The sequence below is a fragment of the Alexandromys fortis genome, unplaced genomic scaffold (genome assembly GCF_014885135.2).
Source record: "Alexandromys fortis isolate MF-2015 unplaced genomic scaffold, M_Fortis_MF-2015_v1.1 scaffold_54, whole genome shotgun sequence".
NCBI lineage: Eukaryota > Metazoa > Chordata > Mammalia > Rodentia > Cricetidae > Alexandromys > Alexandromys fortis.
In genome coordinates this window covers 9,351,831-9,372,784 of record NW_026067958.1, presented here as the reverse complement: position 1 = coordinate 9,372,784, position 20,954 = coordinate 9,351,831, and the positions used below count along the sequence as shown (strand labels likewise).

The following is a 20,954-nucleotide window of genomic DNA, read 5'->3' as shown; positions in this document are numbered from 1 at the left end:
ATGACTTCTTATAGACCAGAGCATATTTTTTAAGTGTGCCTGTGTTTCCTACACTTTTTAATTTGATTAGAGTATGGTATGTGAAGAAGTTGAGAGAAACAAGTTGCTATGTGTGTGTTGGAGCGTGTGATGCGTATGTGGAGGTATGCTCATCCATACGTGTTAACCAGAAGTTAACACACCAGGTTTTTGCCTCTATTACTGTCCTTATGGGTTTTTTTTTTAAGGTTTTTAAATCAGCTCTAGGAAATCTCATTTTAAGACTAATAACTACACATTCAGTGTAGAATTAATAGATTATCGAAGCAGCTGTGGTCTAGAGTTCTCAAGCAAAATTGCTAATGAATTGTTACATGTGGTATTCTAGAAAGCTTGAAGTGACCGTTTATAAATCTTTTCCTTAAGCAGTATGAACTTTTTGTTGTTGTTGTTTCAAAATAGTCTCATAAAACAAAAGAGATACTCTGTGGACAGAAAAGGAAACAAATTATGGCAGGGAGGGCAGAGAGGGTGTTGGATCTCTGGAGCAAGAGTTTACAGATTGTTGTGAGTCACCTGAAATGGGTTCTGGGAAGCAGGCTCTAGGTGCTCTAGAAGGAGCAGTAAGTATCCTAACCACTGAGCCATCCCCAACCCCTACTGTTAGCTTTTAATCTCTAGAAATGTTAGAACAAAGTATCTTTAGTTATTCTCTGAGTGCTGATGATAGAGTTACCATTCAAGTCCCTTGGAAAGGAGATTTGTAATTGTGAACGGCAGGGGACCAGGTCATTGTCTGCTGCTTCATCAACATTAAATAGCAGCTAAGTCTGCTACCTCAGCACAACATCCTGTTGGAGAATTGTGTGTGCTTTGCTGCCAACAAAGACAAACTTGTTTGGATGGCTGTTTTTTTTTTTTTTTTTTTTTTTTTTTTAGCATATCAATAAGAAATGTCATCAGTGTATATTTGCTTCTTATAGTCATCTCCTTTGTTTTTGTTTTGTTTTTAAGTACTTCATGGATTTGGAAAACAGTAAAGGAGAAAATAAGATTCACTGAAGTCTGTTACTTATTTTCTGTATATGTCCAGATGATTGTGTGGGGGTGTGCACATCACAGCACACATGTGTGATGTGGGAGTGTCATATCAATCTGTTGATTTCACTGGTTAAGCATTAAAGAAACTGCTTGGCTGGCCCTGATAGGTTAAAACATAGGTGGGAGGAGTAAACAGAAGAGGATGCTGGGAGGAAGAGGAAGTGAGGTCAGACTCTGCTCTGCTCCCGGAGAGACTCGACAGCTCTGCTCTCTGGAGCAGAGACGCCAGGCTCTGTTCTCCCAGGCAACTCCGACCCAGGATGGACGTAGGCTAGAATCTTCCTGGTAAGCACACCTTGGGGTGCTTACACACATTATTAGAAATGGGCTAAATTAATATGTGAGAATTAGCCTAGAAGAGGCTAGATAGAAATGGGCCAAGCAGTCTTTAAATGAATACAGTTTGTGTGTTGTTATTTCGGGCATAAGCTAGCAGGCGGCTGGAGTGCTGGGGACGCAGCCCCGCCACCCTTATTTCAACACATGTGGAGGTCAGAGGATAATCTCATTCAGCATGGATCTGAACTCAGGTGATCAGGCTCTTTCAGTGGGCGCTTTTACCCACTGAGCTATCTTTTGGCCCCCAACTTAAGTTTTAAATTTTACTTAAGTTTATTTGTTGGAAAGTTAAGAATTGTGATTAAGTCAAGTATGTTGTATTTTCACCTGTAAGTTTATGAAGCATAAATATGTCATAATGAATTTTTAAGAACTAATTGAAATATGGTATAAGATGTACACTAAGTTTTAAAAACATAAGTTTAAAACAAACTTGTTATATTTTGTGTTAAATATATAAGGAAATGATAATATTTTGGATATACTAGATAAAGTATATTATTAATATCTATTTCATTTTACCTTTTCAATATGGCTACTGAAAAATCAAAAATTTCATACCTGGCTGTAACATTAGGGCCTGCTTGTTGTGGTTTCTGTCCCACCCAATACCCACAGCCAGTAAGCCCCAAAGAAAACCACACAGAGATCTCCATAAGTTATAAAACTGATTGGCCCATTAGCTCAGTCTTCTTATTAGCTCTTGTAGCTTATATTAACCCATTATTCTTATCTATGTTAGCCACATGGCTTGGTACCTTTCAGCCGGGCAGGTTACATCTTGCTTCTTGGTGGTCTGGGCTGGAATGGGAGCAGGAGCTTCCTGCTTCCCAGAATACTCCTGTTCTCTTTTTTCCACCTCTACTTCCTGTCTGGTTTTCCCACCTATACCTCCTGCCTGGCTAATCAGCGTTTTATTAAAATACATGATGGGCAGAATACAGATAATTCTCCTGCACCACCTGGCTCTTGGTATATTTCTATTTGTGCTGTTTCAGATGCACAAGAAACCTGTGTGAATTCTGCTTCTGGAAACAGAGAGTGGCTCCGAGAGTTGGAGCCATCTTTTTACATGATCGTATCCAACCCCAGGGATTTTACACTGCTATAGAAACCAAAGCACCTGACAGTTAATATGAAAGCCCCGGGTGACAGGACATACTGCAGCTGTATCCAGTTAGGTGAACAGAGGAATGGGAGAAACACTTTACATCGGTCACATCCCTAGCTTTGTAGTTTTTAAACATGGTTTGCTGGGAATGAGACCTCAGAGGTCAAGTATTCAAGATCTAGGAGAAAAGTAGCTTGGGCTTGCTAGTAGGATCGGGTAGCAAGGGGCAGAGCGAAGAACACAGAGCACAACAGTGAGCAGAGGCAGCAAGGGAGCACTTCAGAGCTTTAACTTCTGTTGTGGGATTCGGACTTAGAGTTAAGCGCGTGAGTAATGAGTGTGTTTCTAGAGATTAGCTAGTGCTACTAAAGAGATTGGACAAGACAAAGAAGTGGGGTCAGTAGACATCTCGTTGCACACAGTGGTAGTCATTCCAGCAAAAGGAAGAGGCCTAGATTAGGTAGTTACTTTGGGTAGGGGTGGAAAGAATTGAAGCAGTATTAGAGTGGGAAAACAGTAAAACTGTTAAAGAGTCACAAAATGTCTTCAGATAGAAGAGGATACTGTTAGGTGAATTGATAAGTGCAGGAAGGTAGTATTTGTGGAAAACAGTGTGTTTGAAGTATATGTAGAGTATCAGTCTGTCTTCAGGTTACTTACTGTGGTTCAGGAAGAGGATGTGTTGGAGGGAAAGAGTCTTGCTGAAGAAATGACAATAGGTAAGAAGATTTCCCATGAAGACTGTAAAGATGAGAAGATGGAATTGATTTTAAACTGATTTCCACTGAGGCTTCCTGGTTTACAATTGTGTAAAAGTAGCTTTTACCTAGGAACTTGCTGAGTGCTTCTCTGCACAGATGCTAGGCTTTTAAGATGAGGGGATAAGCCGGGCAAATGCTTCTGCCTTAGAGGTAACTGAGTTCTGGAAGGAAAAGTACACTAAACTACAGAGCAGTGAAGCCAAAGGGAAGGGTGCTTGTGCGAGCACAAGTAGGCGTGCCCGGTGTGGCCTTGACCCGAATGGAGAATTTTCTATTATTCCTTTCAGTTCAGTTAATCTGACTGGAGGAGCTTCCCAACTGGAAGCTAACATGGCAGTGATGTGTTGGTCCCTAACATCTAGGACTTGCACAGCAGCCTCCATTGATTTTAGTTTCTGTTGTTGAACATGTTAACATGGCATGTTGATAGTGTTACTAATTTGCACCTGTTGCTGATGGTCAATAACACATGAATTAGTGTGTTGTAGCATTTCTAGAAATGAGCATTTGTTGGGCTTCAGAATTTCTCCTTGAGACCTGTTAGTGGTGTGTAAGTGTTAAATAAGTAGACCATCAAAAATAGCAGTGTGCTGTGCAGAGCTGGAGCCTCAGAGAGGCTGTACTTTAAGGTAGTGTTTGGATTTTTGTTTATATTTCAGAATTGTTAAGTGGGTACTATGCTGTTTTTTTCTAATAGTTGCCTGAGGTGAAAAACTTTGCTTTGTAGTTAAAGTTGATTGGTGATTTTTAGTTTTAAAATTAAAACAGATTTAGCTGTGTTTTTACTGTTGACTGCTTAGTACGTTTGCTTGTTTTGTTCCCTAGTGTCCTGTTAACTGGCCAGGTATCACAGTAGGTGTTATAGCAAAACAAAAAACAAAACAAATAAACAAAAACAAAGACAAAATACAAAACTTGTTTAAGTAAATAAATTATAAAAAACATACATACACACTTTTGTTTGTTTCCTTGGTTTTTGTTTCGATAGGGTCTCACTATATAATCCTGGCTACTTCTGAAGCTTGCTATGAGGATTATGCTGGCCTTGAGTTTGGGGTATTTCTCTTGCCCTTGTGCTGGGATTATAGATCTGTGCTACCTTGCTTGGATGCACGTGCACACACAACACACAAATACGTTCCTGTTGCATTAAGAGTTAAAAATAATGTAAATTCAGTTTTGGAACCTAGTCCTAGTCTTCCCCCATCCTAAATCAGTATGATGATTGGCTAGAGGAATTTATTCTACTCAGTGGTATACTTCCTACATTTCTAAGGTAAAGATTTAAGGATTATGCTGAGTGCCATACAGTGTTTAATAAATGAGGTGTTTCTCCTTAGCCGACTTGGATTTTGCCATTCTTTGAAGTTTATTGTTCTTAAATTCTTAAGTTGACGTCAAAGGTAAAAGACAAGTAGTATTTCCTGCATTGAGATAAAACTTCAGATGTGGTTTAAGTTTAAAGCTACTCTTAGATGATACTTTCCAAAGTTTCTTCCTGGAGATCCTTTGAGGATAAAATGGAATAGGCCAAGTCTTTTTTAAAGTATAAAATTGGGTCATGAGCAGAGGTACTAGTCCCAATTTGGTTGTTACTCAATGACAGATATAGCATGTACAATTAACTTTGGGGTTTTATTTTATTATTTTTATTATTATTTTTTTAACTTTTTTTGTTGTTCTCCTTTTAAAGGTTGATTTTTTTTTCATTGCATGAAAAATTTACCTTTGTTTGTTGATGGCAATATACAAACAAGGTTTTTTATATTAGAAAACTAATCTTACTTTGATCATATATTCTAATATTACTTTGATCATTGATTCTTGCTTTGATTCTTGTGTAGGAAAAGGCAGCCGGAGTATAAACTGAAGATTTGTGCTTAATCAAGGGGACTAAGTCCTGATCAAATTTTATCAGTCTTCTGTACAGCATCATGTATGATAATTTATACATGTAGGCTCTTGATCCTCCCACCATTTATAATTAATTCTGTGATCCTGCCCAAGAATTTTAACATAAGTAACTGATACAAATACTGCATTGAAATTCTAGTTGTTACCGGGTTAATCCTGAACATGCAGGTGCTTGTGTTTCCAGACTCTGGTTCCTAAGCAAGCTCTAGGGGTAACCATCCTCATCCTGATAAAATTAGATGAAATATAGAGAAGTTCTGCCTGTTCTCACCCTGAGAAAACTGATGTTTTTGTTTTTCTTCATGCTTTCCAACTTTCAGATGGGACTTACTATTTAGTTTTGTATTCTGTTTTTCTTATCCTCGTAATTGTTTCTGCTGCTTTAAATCGATTACACATGGCCTTTTCAAAGCTTATGTAATATTACTAGACAGTACTAACCCTGCCTTTGTACACATTCAGTTTGATTCTGTTAAGTAACAGTACAGTCAACATCTTTGTTAGGAAAAGATTTTTCTGTAAGTAGAATTCTTATTTTTATTTTTGTAAATGATTCTAAAAATATTTCTAGAAGTCTTCTTAAAGGAATTTTTTTAAATTAAAAAAAAAAAAACAACCAAGTACTAGAGAGATGACCCAGTGGTTTAGAGCACTGACTGCTTTTCTAGAGGACCCAGGTTTGATTCCTTAGCTTACATGGCAGCTCCAGTTCTGGAGAATCTGATGCCCTCTTCTGGCCTTCGTGGGCACTGCACACATGTGACATAGATATACAAATATGCAAATCACTCATACATATAAAATAAATAATATTCTAGCTGGCTGTGGTAGCACACAACTTTAATCCCAGCATTTGGGAGGCAGAAGCAGACGGATCTCTGAGTTCAGAGCAAGTTTCAAGGACAACCAGTACCACGCAGAGAAACCTGTTTTGAATTAACCCACCACCCCATCATTATTTTGTATGTGTCATCATTCACATGCTGTGTGGGCACCTGAGCCACTGTGCACACATGGAGGACAGAGCACAATTTTGTGGAATCAGTTCTTTCCTTCTACCTTTACATGCATTCCAAGAGTTAAACCAAGGTTTATTAGGTTTACAAGAAAATACTTCTACCCTCTGAGCCATCTCACCAGCTCTCTGGAAGTTCTTGAAGCCTGCTGCCCAATTGCTTCCAAAGTGTTTTGCAGTGCGCGGAGATGTAGCGCGCGCCATGGCCCTGTCATGTCGTGGGCACAGAGCCTGGGCGCTGTTTGCTGTTCCACGTCAAACTTGACAGACAACTTGTGCGCATGCGCGCGAGCTCCCCCCCAGCGCGGGGAGTCTTTCTATCTGGCCATCCGATCTGGCCAATCATAATTTAGCACGATCACTCCATTCTGGCCTGAGCCATTGGGTTGATGACACGTCAGGGCTTTGTCTGGCACCGTATATATTCTTCTGCTTCCACAGGGACGGGGTCTTTTGCCTCTTTACAACCTCAAGTGTAAGTGCTCCAATAAAGTGTGTTCTGAGAAGAATCCTGTTGTGGTCGTCTCTTCTGCTGGCGGGAGCGGCGTGCCGCAGTGTTTCTATACCCATATGGTAATAGACGAGAACCAATCCCTGCAAGTTGTCCTCTGACCTCAACACTCCACCTCCACAGCACAAGCACACCTAAACACACAAATAAATAAAATTAAACGCTTATGTGTGTATATGTATGTTCTCTAGACAAAACAGTATGTTATTAATCATTGTTGTAATAGTGAGTATACCAAGAATTTATTTCTTTAGGAGTTTTCAGAAAGGTTTGGATGGTTTAAAGGATGACAATACCTTTAAATTTTCCCATTGATTTAGGAAGTGTATATATATATTATATATAATATATAGATATTATATATATCTTTATGTTTAAACTCAGAATTGCACAAATTCTGAGTTCTGTTCTTTTCCCCTACACTCTGAAGACTTAAACCTATTGTGGTGGCAATTCCTCTAATCTCAGTACTCTGGGAGACTGAGACAGGAGGATTGCTGGGAGTTCAAGACTGTCCTGGGCTACATAGTTCAGTTGAAGACTATTGTGGATAGTTCAACTGGGGATTGGAAAGAGGCTCAGCAGTTAAAGTGCTTGCTGTGGAATCACAAGCACCCAAGTTCTGATCTTAACATCTACACAAGCTGAATATGCATCTGAAACCCCAGTTCTGTGCATCCGTAATCCCTGTTCTGTGCATCCATAACCCTGGTTCTGTGCATCCATAACCCCGGTTCTGTGCATCCATAACCTTGGTTCTGTGCATCCGTAACCCCGGTTCTGTGCATCCGTAACCCCGGTTCTGTGCATCCGAAACCCCGGTTCTGTGCATCCGTAACCCCGGTTCTGTGCATGCGTAATCTCGGTTCTATGCATCCATAACCCCGGTTCTGTGCATCCTATCCCCGGTTCTGTGCATCTGTAACCCTGGTTCTGTGAATCAGGAAGAGATTGCCTGATTCGGGAAGAGACTGTCTCAAAGGACAAGACAAGTGAATCGTGGAGGACACTCAATACTCTCATTTATCCTTTACACCTAAGTACAGATGTATGTACCCTTCCTCTACCCATGATGTGCATATAGGCTTACTTCCACAATAAATGAATAAATAATCTTTCTTTAAAAAAGAGCAAAACATTAAAGATTTAAGTAGATTATGAGTATTGAGTAAACTGATTAAACAGGGCTAATTCTTCTAGAAATTCGGTGTGAGGGGTGTGCATATGTGTTATATGCATGTGCACTTGCCTATGTGGGTCCATGTGAAGACCAGAGGATGGAACTGGAATATCTCTGAATTACCTCTCCACCTTATTTAGAGACAGGTTCGCAGTGAACCCGGAAGCTCAATGCTTAGGTTAGGCTTACTGCTAGTGAACCCCAGATCCACCTGTCTCTCTGATCCCCAGCAATGAGGTTACATATGTATGCCACCTGTCACATAGAGATGGGGACTGGACCTGAACTGCTGGGATTACAGGCATACACCACTGCTCTTGATTTTGTGCTGTGCTGGGACTCAAATCCAGGGCTTTGTGTAAGCTAGGCAAGCGTTCTACCATTGAGATCCATCTGATAGTTGTAACTTTTAACGTTACAATAGTTTGGAATGTTCTTTCTGGCTTAAAGCCTTAGTAACCAATGTCATATTGGAAGGCATCTATGGTAGTTCTTTCTCTCAAGGGTACTATGCTGAGAGTTAAACTCACAGATTTGTGCATGCTAAACAAAGTGCTTTTGAGTTACACCATTAACAACATCAGTGCTTTTAAACATGGCACATGTTCTTATTCTCCTTGCCACTTCTGTCACACACTTTGTGGGTTAGTATCTGAGACAGTCTCACTCTGCACCCTTGGCTGTCATGGAACTTACTGTGTAGCCCAGGCTGTCCTCAAACTCAGAGTGCTGGGATTAACGTAAGTGCCACCATACCCAACTTCCTGCCATACTGTTTCTTTACATGTGTTTCTGCTGCCTCCCAGCTAGCTCCCTTTTGGTTTTGCATCCCAAAGGACTACTCACCCATGATTAGAATGCTTCTTTTTGCTTCCATAAGTATCTGACCCCCGTGTAGTCTCAGCATTGTCTATTATTCATTAAAATGATTAGTTAATTTCACTGTTCTTTATATTCTGAGATCCCAGATGACAGAATTTTTATTTGTGTTGCACATGATGCTCAATTCATTTGGAAATGTTCATTCTCAAATAGGGGCACAACTAACCATCCTTTTCCTCAAATTAGTAATGGTCGCTCTGTCACTCCTAACCAGTTCCAGTTCAGTAGTTTTGTGTTTATTTGGACATTGTTCATTCAGTAAATTTTGTTATCTGCCGACTACTAATGTACTAACCATACTAAACCCTGAGATTGTGTATTAATTTGTAGAGAATTATATGTAATTGAGCTTTGAAATTAGGAACTGAGTTTGTGTCTATTTACGTTTCTGTGGTACCGAGGAATAAGTTTGTGGTTTTGTGATTCTAAGCATACTTTGTATACCACTGACTCTGCCCTTGGAGGAGCATTTTCTAAGTATTCTTATTTGGCTTTAAGATTTATTTCTAAATAGTTAACCCTTTGTTTTCCTACTGTGAATGGGCATTTCTTTTTCCAGTTACATTTTCTGATTATCACATATCTGACTAAAACTATAAAAATATAATTTAAAAATTGTCTTGGAGCTGGAGAGGTGGCTGAGAGGTTGAAAACATTTGCTGGTCTTCCAGAGGACTCGTTTGTTCCCTACCACCTACACTGAGCAGCACACAACACCATAACTGGCTTCAGGAGTCCGACAGCACCTGGCATGCATTCACGTGGACATGTACACAAACAGATTGGTTTTTTTTTTAATTGCCTAAAACCTTAGAATTTTAGAGCGAAAGGAAACCTTTCTTGTGCCCATCCTTTTATATATGGGTTAAATATTTTACTTTATGATAGGTGAAGTGGTCTTACCCACTTCTATTCAGCAGATCTTGAATAGAACCTACAGCTGCCAGTTAACTGACTGTTGCTTTCAAAGGAAGGGAATCTGTCAAACACTCTTTGGATTCTGTTTGAAGATACTTACATTTTCAATCTGGTTGTGACTATTAAATTATAGCATTTATGCCCATGCTTTTATCTGTTTTCATTTTTTCCTTTAAAATTTCTTGGTTGTTTTCATGTGTTGTTTTGAAATACTTACTTGCTCATTTACTTTGTAGTACTGACAATTATACTGTGAGCATTCTGGGCGAAGGGTGTATCTCATATTTTACCCAAATTTTGAAATACATTAGTATAATTTAATTATTTATAATTCTTTTTAAATGTCATTTCTATTAGGAATATTTCTTAATAATAGCTCCCCGCTGATGCAAAAATTCCCCATCAAGCCAAATCAAGAAATATCCAGGTTTAATGGGAGATCTGCACTCTTGGGTGGCCCCGGGAAGCTGCAGGAACGCAACCCCCCTCCGCCCCCCGGAGGAAGAAAGGGAGACCACATGTTCTTCTTTTGGGGGATCACTTAAGTACCCTGGGGAGTGGTCCTCACCCCTCCGGACCTGGCCTGGTGGGATTTGAAGTACAGACCAGGCCTGGGGGCTGGGATAGATGCAAGGGACTGGGACCTATACTCCCAACTTAACAATTTCAATTTGTAAATGTTATGCTGTTTTAAAAATGAAATTTAAATTTTATTTTACAGGCAACCACACCCCCTAATCAAGGAAGGCCAGATTCTCCAGTTTATGCTAACCTGCAAGAACTGAAAATATCACAGTCTGCTTTACCTCCACTTCCTGGGAGCCCAGCAATTCAAGTTAGTGGAGAGTGGGAAACTCACAAAGACAGTTCAGGCCGTTGCTACTACTATAACCGTGCAACCCAGGAACGAACCTGGAAACCACCCCGATGGGCTCGGGATTCTGGCACAAGCCGAGATTTCCAGAGTTCAGGGGAACAAGAGGTATGAGTAAATCAGAGCCAACCAAAGGCTCCCAGGTTTTCTTTCATTATTCAGAGATGAAAGAAAGGGCTTGGTTTCTTGGTGTCAGTATGGTGGAGCATTTTTATCTCTAGATATCAAATGTTTCCCCAAGCTTCTTTCTAAGCTCTAACTATTGTGCAGATGCTGGATTTAAAGAGCACACCCACTGGCTCCTGGGCTGGATTAGAGCCATCTTCTGCCGGGTCTTGATCTTCTCTTCACTGCATTAGGAGGCAGCATGCAGATGTGGGCACTGGGGCTCCTAACACTTGGGGGATGAAGCCTAAAAATCACAGTGTCGCAGCTGCCCTGGCTGCATAGCAGTTTTGAGACTGGCCCATCTCAATAGCACCCTCATTCCCAAAAGGATGCTTACAGCATAAATCAATAAGAAAAGAAGGAATGTACATGACTAGAGAAGTAAAAACCAAGTTACTTATCAGAACAGTTACTTTTTTTTTTTTTTTTTTGGTTAGTCTTCTGTGGCCATCAAACTCCTGTTTATTTTTCTGTCAGAGGGATACAAAGTGACCTTTTAATTCCGCTTAAGGGAAGTGATGATAGTGCCCTTGCTGTGGTGGAGTTAGTCAAGTGTAAGGATAGTTTCCTCACAACTCTTCCTAGGGGTAGCTGACTTTTCTCCTGCTTTCCTCTCCCCTGTTGCAGGCTCTTAGAGAGACTTGGCTAGCTACATTGTAGCAAAATGCTTGGTTTTTTTGTAGTTTAGATGTGTAGGTAAAAGGTAGGTGGAGTTGGTGGGATGAAGTAAAGTCCTGCCATTTTGCCCTGGGCTACCCTCAGGGACCAAGTCTCACAGGAAGAAGCTAACCACTCAGGGAAGGAGCTGGGTCACCTGTCCTGTATTTAGCAGACTCTGATAGCTTTGTAGCTAGTCTTCCCTTTCTTGTCCTACTTTTCACTTGTCTATTCATAGTTCTCGTTGATGGTGACTTGCACTTTTAATGTTCACAAATGAGAATAAAAATAGAAAAACCATAGCAAAATTGTTCATCTATTTGAGAAAGCTAGGAAACGTATGTGGATTATATCTCTAGAAAGATTTGAAAATAAGCCATTTTGTATATTAATAGTGAAATTTTTATAATTATTAAAGAAAAGTTAAATTAGCTAATAATTGAAAAAATTTAGATATACACAGGAAACTTCTATGAGTTTCTTAGCCTTCTAATTATGTAAATGAAAGTGATTTGTCTACTAGGGTTTCACCTTACACTCTCAGCACAGTAGTATGACAGTAGGTATTTTCAGAGTTCCCAGAGCACACCTTTTATCACCTCCCTAGAAAGGGTACACATGGAGGTAAAATGAGACTGTGTGTGTCTGAAAATGTCTTGTCCTAGTTCTGTATTTAGTTAGTCAAAGGCTCGAGTATAGAACTATAGGTTGGAAGTGATTTTTTTTTTCTCACAATTATAAGGTGTTTTGAATTTCACTTGAATCAGATATCTGGGTCAGGTGCTTGTCTACCCTGTTGGGTCTTTCCATGTGGACTGACTGATCTCCACAGAAGCGGTCAGCTATTCTGCCTACATCCTGGGGGCTTTCAGGGTGTCGGTGCCAGCATTCAGTCCTCAGATGCTTCCTATATAGTCTCTATATATGGATATAGTCTCTATATATAGAGTCATATAGTCTCTATATCCATGTCTTGACTGTGTTTTGCTTTGTAGCTGAAGGTCTTATTGATTGCCCTCTTGAGGGGATTAACTCCCTGGGGAGCATGCCTAGAGGACAGGTGTGAAGAAAGGGATTCTGGCACCTTTAGTACCTTGACCTTTAACACACCTTCCCCTGTTGGTTTCTGAGTCAGTTTATTGTTCTCCGCTCCCATGGCCTGCCTTCCAGTTTAGGCTCCTCTGTCTTCTGCATGGCTAGTTGAGGTGTTTGATCTTAGGGGTTTGTATCTTTGTAGATATTATTCACTACAGTTATTTGTGTAGAATTTGAAAGGAAGTAAGTGATCATGCCTCTGTTTTACCTTAGAGCAGTGGCTCTCAACCTTCCAAATGCTGGCCCTTTAATACAGTTCTTCATGTTGTGGTGACCCCCAACTGTAAGATTATTTTCGTTGCTGTAATTTGCTACGGTTATGAATCACAGTGTAAGTATACGATATGCAGGATATCTGATATGTGACTCCCAAAGGGGTCACAACTCATAGGTTGAGAACCGCTATCTTAGAAGCTTATCTAGTGGTTTTCTTAGAATAGTGGGTCTTACCTGGTGACAGTGCTTTGCAGAACAAATGTGCTTTCCAGGACTTTGGCAGTCTGGAAGTATGTGTTTGTAACTTTTTTTTTTTTTTTTTTTTGATTTTCAAGACAGGGTTTCTCTGAAGTTTTTGGTGCCTGTCCTGGAACTAGCTCTTGTAGACCAGGCTGGCCTCGAACTCACAGAGATCCGCCTGCCTCTGCCTCCCGAGTGCTGGGATTAAAGGCGTGCGCCACCACCGCCCGGCCTTGTTTGTAACTTTTTATTGGCATATATTTAACTGACACATTATTGAGGTATTTTTTATTTTAAAAGACTTGTATAGTTTCAAATTGGTTCTTTTTGTTTGGTTTTGTTTGCTAATTCATTATTATGTTTTCTGGCTTCCATTGTTGATGCTGAAAACTTAGCTGTCAATTTATCCTAGGAAGAGGAATCTGTCTTCTCTTACTAATTTCTCAGAAGATTTACTTTTCTGTAACCTCACTAGGATGTGAATGGTGAAGATGTCTTTGTTAACCACCTTTCTGTTGTTGATATCACACTGCAGAAAACCAAATCAAAGAAGAGAGGGTTTTCTTAGGTTCATAGTTTTAGTCTGGTTGGTTGGGTTCATTGTTTCTGGCTGTTTGTTGGGGAGAATATCATAGTAGGAAGACAGGCAAGACCGCTGCTAGGGAAGAGAGAGGCGAGGGATGGGAGACAGAGAGAGCAAGGAGCTAGGATAAGCTACACCCTTCAAATACTTACTGCTTGTTCCCTGTTTGCTCGCACCAGTCCTGCCCTTTAATAGCTCATTCAGCCTTGGCTCTAGAATGGCTGTATCTAATCTGCATGACTATCATCCTTTCAGTGGCACCAAGAGCTGAGAACCAAGCCTGTCACACGCAGAAGCCTTTCAGGCTGTTCTGTGTCTAACTTGTAACTATTTCTTTCCTGTCAAGGCTTTTTTCAGGATTGCATTAATATGAGCAAATAATTAAACATTATTAATTTTACCTCCCTACTTGCAATGTACTAAAGACAATTTATTTTGAAAATTAGATATTTGAATATTAGTATATATATTCAAGATAAACTAGTATTTTTAGTCAAGTAAATTCATTCTTTTTAGATTCTCACTGCACTGCATATTTGTATTGAAAGAAGAAAAATCCTTGTGTTTCTGACTGTTGTAGCCCTTTTCATCAGAAGAAAACTACCACAGCAGTTGTTACAACCAGTCAGATAGTCAGTGTGGTTCTCCTCCAAGGGGTTGGTCAGAAGAGTTGGATGAACGTGGGCATACCTTATATACCAGTGACTATACTAAGGAAAAGGTACTTTTCTTCTTTTTCTTATCTAGTATACCTGGGCATAATCCTCTCATGAGATAATTGTGTACTGAGTTTTTCAATAGCAATAAAATAAACTCTTTAGCTGGTATGGAGGTACATGTTTATAATCTAGCACTTGGGAGGCAGAGGCAGAGTTTGATGTTAGACTGGATTGATTGACAAGGCTCTTTCTCCAAAAAAAATCTTGTGGGAAGTATTCCTCATGGTAATTTGACAATGGAGTCCTTAGTAATACTACTGATTCATGGTTTTGTTTGTTTGTTTGTTGTGGCTGAGGATGGAACATGGGACTTCACACGTGTTGTGCAAACAGTCCACCACAAAATTTCACTGTGATCCGTGCTTCCCAGTTTAAATGGGCTACGGTGATGGTGATTTTTGTGGTACTGATAACCCATTCAGATGGATCTTTGTGGGTAGGCCTGCTGTCATTTTCTTGGGCTTCTTCAATAAAAATATTTCCTTGTATTTTTCTTTTGGGGATATTGAGGGTGTTTTGTTTTGCTTTGTTTTTCCAATGATTTTTCTCAACCTGCTGTTACTGCACACTCTCACATTGCTTATATTCCTTTTTCCACTAGGACAAAATTTGTGTAAACAAAAACCATGAATCTAGTATTTTGTGATTAATTAGTTTATGAATATATCAAATTTTTATTCATTACCTGTGAAGTCATTTTAAATGGTAGCTAACTGGTTTGCTATTAAGGGTAGGGGTGGGCAAACAGCCCTCTTCCTTGCTTCACTTATTTAGCTCCAGAATGCATAGGAGGAGTGGTTTTTTTTTCTTCTGTAGAAATAAAGATTATATATTCATGTCAGCAGTAGTCTTTTTACCTTCCTGTCCTATATTATTTTGTGTGCAGTTCTCTTCTTGTTTTACTTAAAATGCATTGAATATAATGCATTGGCTGAAGGAAATAATAAGAATTTGTGTAAAATAAGTCTTTAAGTTGTGAAATTTTATGTTGAAAATAGTTATTTTAATGTTTCAAACTTCTTTTCAGGATGGGTTGTACCCTGTACTAGCAGATGTGTGTCTCTGTGTATCTTCATGTCATGTTTCTTATTATAATGTTAAGTGATACTTGAATTACCATCTGACCTTTGAGGAAAGAGAAATCGACATTGATAGTATTATACTCACTGAACTTAGGTGCAGTTAGTTGATGTGATGAGCTTTTTGAGTTCATTTGTTTACTTGGTAGTTCATTGCAAGTAGGACGAAATTTCTAAAAAATAATATCTAATAACTCTTAGAGTAGCCAGTTAAAGTAGTCTTTATTTAAATTAAATAAAAATCTGTTGTATTTTTATAGTGGCTCAAGCATGTTGATGATCAAGGTAGGCAGTATTACTACAGTGCAGATGGATCTCGGTCAGAGTGGGAATTGCCAAAGGTAAGAGACTTAATGTTGACCTTATGTTCATAGTGAATGTCTAAAGACAGTTGCACTAGACTTGTTTCATTTATTTATTTAGAGACAGAGTCTTTTTTAAAACACATTTATTTATTATGTGTACAACATTCTGTCAGTGTGTATGCCTGCAGGCCAGAAGAGGGCACCAGACCCCATTACAGATGGTTGTGAGCCACCATGTGGTTGCTGGGAATTGAACTCAGGACCTTTGGAAGAGCAGGCAATGCTCTTAACCACTGAGCCATCTCTCCAGCCCTAGAGACAGAGTCTTACGCAGTAGGGCCGGCTTGTCTGAAGCTCCCTATGTAGACTAGGGTAGCTTTAAACTTTCTTTAGTTTGCTGAGGTTCTTACGTGGAATTGGCCTTGTATTTATTTTTTTTTAGGAAAGAGAATAGTAATGTTATTCAAGATCATCGTTAGTCAAGGTGTATATAGTAAATCAGTAACTGACCTTCCCCCCCTCCCCACATGTTTGACCTTGCCAGGTGTTGATGAACACACAAGTTCACTGCAGTATTGTAAATTATTATTAATATTGTCAGACATGTCTTTGGTAGCACAAAGGGCAAGAGTATGCAGTATTATCATGTGTGTAATACAGTATAACATAGGTAAAAACATTTAAGATGAAGTTTTCAAAAAAGGTTTAAGTATGTTTGTGCCTGCTTATCTGCATGGGCATCACAGTATGAGTGAGCATAGCCTGTGGAGGCCAGAAGAGGGTGCTGGATCCCTGAAATTACAGGCCATGGCAGGCTCCTCCATATGTGTACTGAGAACTGAACCTGGGCCCTCTACAAGCACCCTTAACCTCTGAGCCATCTCTCTAGCACTTTGAGATAGATTTTTAAAATAGGAACATAGAAACTTAAAAAAGCAAATAATTACATTATATAAAATATTAAAACTTAAATATATTGATACTAAGATTTTATCAAATATGATATGCATGCGGATGATGAACACTGAGTTCATCATAGAGTATAGCTAAGGAGAGAAGGAAAGACATGGTATCTGGACGTTGTAATCAGAAAGCATCAAATATTTGTTCCTCTTACTATGTTTCCTTACAAAAATCACTAGAAACAAATATATTAAAGTGGTAAAACTCAGTGCTGTTTTTATATATATGCATTGTTGTTTACATGTATGTAAACTCAGTGCTGTGTTTTTATATATATGAATTGTTGTTTACATGTATGTTTTTGTGAGGGAATCAGATCCCCAGAAACTATAGTTACAGGCAGTTGTGAGCAGCCATGTGGGCGCTGGAAATTGAACCTGGATCCTCTGGAAGAGTATCCAGTTTTCTTAACTGCTGAGCCGTCTCTCCAGCCCATTTGGTTCTTAGTATAGTCTGTTTAAAATAAAGCACAATAAGATTTTAGTTTAGGTTTTTAAAATTTTTTATAGGAATTAAAAACATTAAAGTTTGGCCATCTTCTTAAACGAAGGATGTTTAAGTTGTGGGGCTTCTGTTGTGTTTTTCTTTGATTATGTGTTCTTTATCATCGTCTAACATTTTGTTGTGCTCTGTTTGCATCTGTGACTGTTCTGCACCTAGTAAAATGTAAGCGTATTTAAAATTATGATTATTACCCATATTAATTTTACATTATTTTTTTGTTGCTACATAGAAAAGCTTTCCTAAATTGTAGTAATTACAAGCTCAGAAGCTAGGCAAAGTCCCATGAAACTTTATATACAAGCTTACACACAACTACACAGTGATGGTTAGTGATGATTGCATTTCAGAGAAGCCCCATGTAACAGTTGGGTCTCTTTACAGACATTTGAAATATCTGGCACAGGATTTTGGTGGTCTTTCAGCAGCATCATTGTTTAGTCTAAAAATGATAATCAGAAGATTGCTGTTTGTCAGAAAATGCTGAATTGAAAACAAGCCCCCATATGTGTTGACTACTTTGCCCATTTCAGTGTGAAGAAAGAGTAACAGCTTTGTTAGATGGTTTGTTTGCATTCACTTTGAAGAGTTAAAAAAATAACATATTGTACACAGAAAACATAGTCCAAGTATAATTGTTGAAATTATAATCAAAGTCATTAAAGGCTAAGGATTGCTGGGAGTGATGCACTGTTTCCTTCTGCTTCAGGAAAAGAATGCACCTGTGTAGACATTGATTGCTATTGTTATTTTATTACGACTTAGATCATTTTAGTTGCCTACATAAGGTAGCACAACTCTCAAAGCTTCATAGCTTTCCATCATTCTGTATGATCTACTTTACTTTTCAGATTCCTCCATGGTATATACTGCACTAATACCACATAAATTTCACATGAAGTTTTCTTTTGGCAGCGATTGCATGTCTTTTCTTTCTACACAGTTAGTATGTTCAGAAGTAGTGTTTAGAACTCTTATTACTTCAGGAAAACAGTAGTATGTCTAACTTTAAGTGAAGCAAAGACAAAACTTACTTAGGCCTTATAATAATTATGATAGTGTCTAGGAAGAACCTTGATGTTTTTACTTCATTTACTCTTAAAGCAGCTCTGTGAGGTGACAGGTCTGCAGCAGTTTATGGGGAGTAGATATTTTACAAAAGTTAACACGACTGGATATATCCAACTGTAAAATTTAGGATTCAGTCACAAGGTTGCTCAGTAAGAAAACCAGACAGTTCTTAGGGTGTTCTATTGAATGTTGCCTAGTGATCAATCATGTGTCATTAGGAGCCACTGTAGGTTCATGTTTGTATTGTAAACTTATGACGTGTATTTTGTTTTCTTTAGTATAATGCTTCATCCCAGCAGCAAAGAGAAATAATTAAAAGTAGGAGCTTGGACAGGAGGCTGCAAGAACCAATAGTGTTAACAAAGTGGAGACATAGCACCATAGTGTTGGACACCAATGACAAGGTAAGAGATTAGAAAAAATATGTTGAATTTTGGCAAGTGTTTGGAGAATTATATTGTTAATAGTTTATTGTTTAGCAATTTGTTTTACTATTTATGCAATATTTTGCTGTTGTTAAATACAATTCTTGGCTAAAATATTGACTTCCTTTGAGTATAAGTTAATGTTTTATTTTTCCACTATTTTATACATACATATATAATGCACTTTGTCTATATCACCCCCTCACTAGCCTTTCTTGTACTGTTCCCACTGAACTTCTTCTCAAAAAAACTCCCTATTTTCATTTCTTTGCTTTTATAGCCTGCTTTCAAAATGGCTTGGGTGATACTTACTTGGGTAAGGGCAACTTACTTATAAGTGGCTGTCTTAGGACAATAATACCTCCCTATCTCCAGCCATTAACTTCCCATAGTCTCTCAGTGAGGGGTGAAACCTCATGAGTTCCTCACTATGTATGTTGGAATGGTGAGAAGCCTAGTCTTGTCAAGTAAGGCCTTATGAAGGCATTCGCTGTTGCTTTGAGTTTATGGTTGCAACAACCACTTCATATCCAGAAGTTTCATAGCACTTCTCCCCATTCTCTGTCTTCTGTCTTTCTGTCCTCTCTCCCTGACGTTCCCTGAGCCTTGGAGGGTAGTATAGCTATCCTGTTCAGGGAAGAGCACTCAATAGTCATTTAATTCCTGCGTGCAAGTTCTTGTTTTTGTCTTCATGCACTGTGAAAATACTTTCTTCTTAACTAAATGACATGCGTTTGTATTTAGCATCAGTTTATTATGTACTAGTTTGGGTCTTATACTTTTCTCAGATTTTGTTTGGGACTTACTGGTGTCTAACTTGACATGTTTGAGCTAGTGTTTATATATGTATGTGTATATGAGTATATATACTCATATTATAGTATATACATAATCATACATTGCACTATATGTACACATACACTCTTACTCGATTTTAAAGTCACTTTTGCTGTCTTTGATCCTCAGGAAGGTTCTATAGTAAAGATTTCATTTTCCCTGTCCCAGGAAAGGCTGGAATTCCAGCCTTGTTACTTTATTTTCTCACACAGAATTGCTTTTATCAAGCTGAGGAGTGATGTTCTTTGTTTCTAATAGGGGATGAATTTTGATTCAGATTTCAGAAATGGTGGTTCTTAAACTTCTTGAGTTGCATTCTAAACAGTATGGTTTCCTTTTAGGGCATGGTGGACATTTACTGTGCCTTTGCGGAACATTAGTCATATGGTGATAACGACATTGCCTTTAAAAGAACATTGTCATTCCTTTTCTTTAAAGCCATCATCGCTTTTCTCTTGTAGCATAATTAACAGGTTTTTCCCGCTTTTGTTCCTTTTGTTTCTTGTGAGATAGGATCTTTCTCTGTAGAGAAACTTACTTTAGTAACTTGGAACTTATTTTAGTAACTTCTGTATTGCTGTAAAGAGACACCATGATGGAGGTAATCTTATAAAAGAAAGTATTTAATTTAAGGACTCACAATTAAGAGAGCTATATTTCATGATCATCATGCTGGGGAACATGACAGTAAGCAGGCAGGCATGTTGCTGGAGCAGTGGCTGAGAATTATAACTGATCCACAAGCACAAGGTGGGGATTGGGGAGAGGGAGCGAGGAGGGACCTACAGGTAATAACATACCTCCTCCGGTGAGGCCACACCTCCTAATCTTTCCCAAACACTTCCACCTACTGGGGACCAAGCATTCAAATATACGGGCTGTTCTCATTCAAGGCACCATAGCGACCCTGTGTCTGGTTAAAATGAACTTTGTTGGTATGTTCCCTCATACCAACATGTTTGGCTCCTTTTAGTGTTAAATACTTTTATAAACAATTGATTTTATTCAGTTCAAAATAAGATGTTTTGTTAGTGTAATTGAGTATAAATTGGTCTTTGTATATAAAACAAGGTATATATTTTTTAATTAATTTATTTATTTATTAAAGATTTCTGTATCTTCCCCACCGCCGCCTCCCCTTTCCCTCCCCCTCCCCCAATCAAGTCCCCCTCCCTCGTCAGCCCAAAAAGCAATCAGGGTTCTCTGCCCTGTGGGAAGTCCAAGGACCCCCCACCTCCATTTTTAAAGTGGTGTACACACTTTCTATGTTTATGATATTGACTTACAGAACAATAATGAAGTTAGACCAAATTCTGGGTTTTGTTTTCAAGAATATTTTATAACTAAATTTAGAAGTCTAGAAGACACATTGAATGAATGATGTTTTAGAATCATGTTATTAAGGATACATTTGAAAATCTATTAGTATTGAGATTAGCCTAGGCAAGTCATATTTCTTAGAGGTATTTAATGGTAAATACAATCAACTCCAGAAATTGAATTATATTTC

At 38.7% G+C, this 20,954-nt stretch overlaps 1 protein-coding gene across 5 annotated transcripts in view; it reads left to right on the top strand.

Moving 5' to 3' along the window:
- The window catches only part of Arhgap12 (Rho GTPase activating protein 12), a 101,664-nt gene that overhangs the window by 46,482 nt on the left and 34,228 nt on the right, over positions 1-20,954 (top strand). For 2 of the 5 annotated variants that reach the window (XM_050152535.1, XM_050152534.1), the window contains exons 4-7: positions 10,433-10,693; positions 14,125-14,265; positions 15,603-15,683; positions 18,461-18,586. In XM_050152535.1, the coding sequence (XP_050008492.1) occupies positions 10,433-10,693; positions 14,125-14,265; positions 15,603-15,683; positions 18,461-18,586 (609 nt within the window). The remainder of the gene's footprint in view (positions 1-10,432; positions 10,694-14,124; positions 14,266-15,602; positions 15,684-18,460; positions 18,587-20,954) is intronic. The other 3 variants (XM_050152536.1, XM_050152538.1, XM_050152537.1) reach the window with 2 other exon arrangements.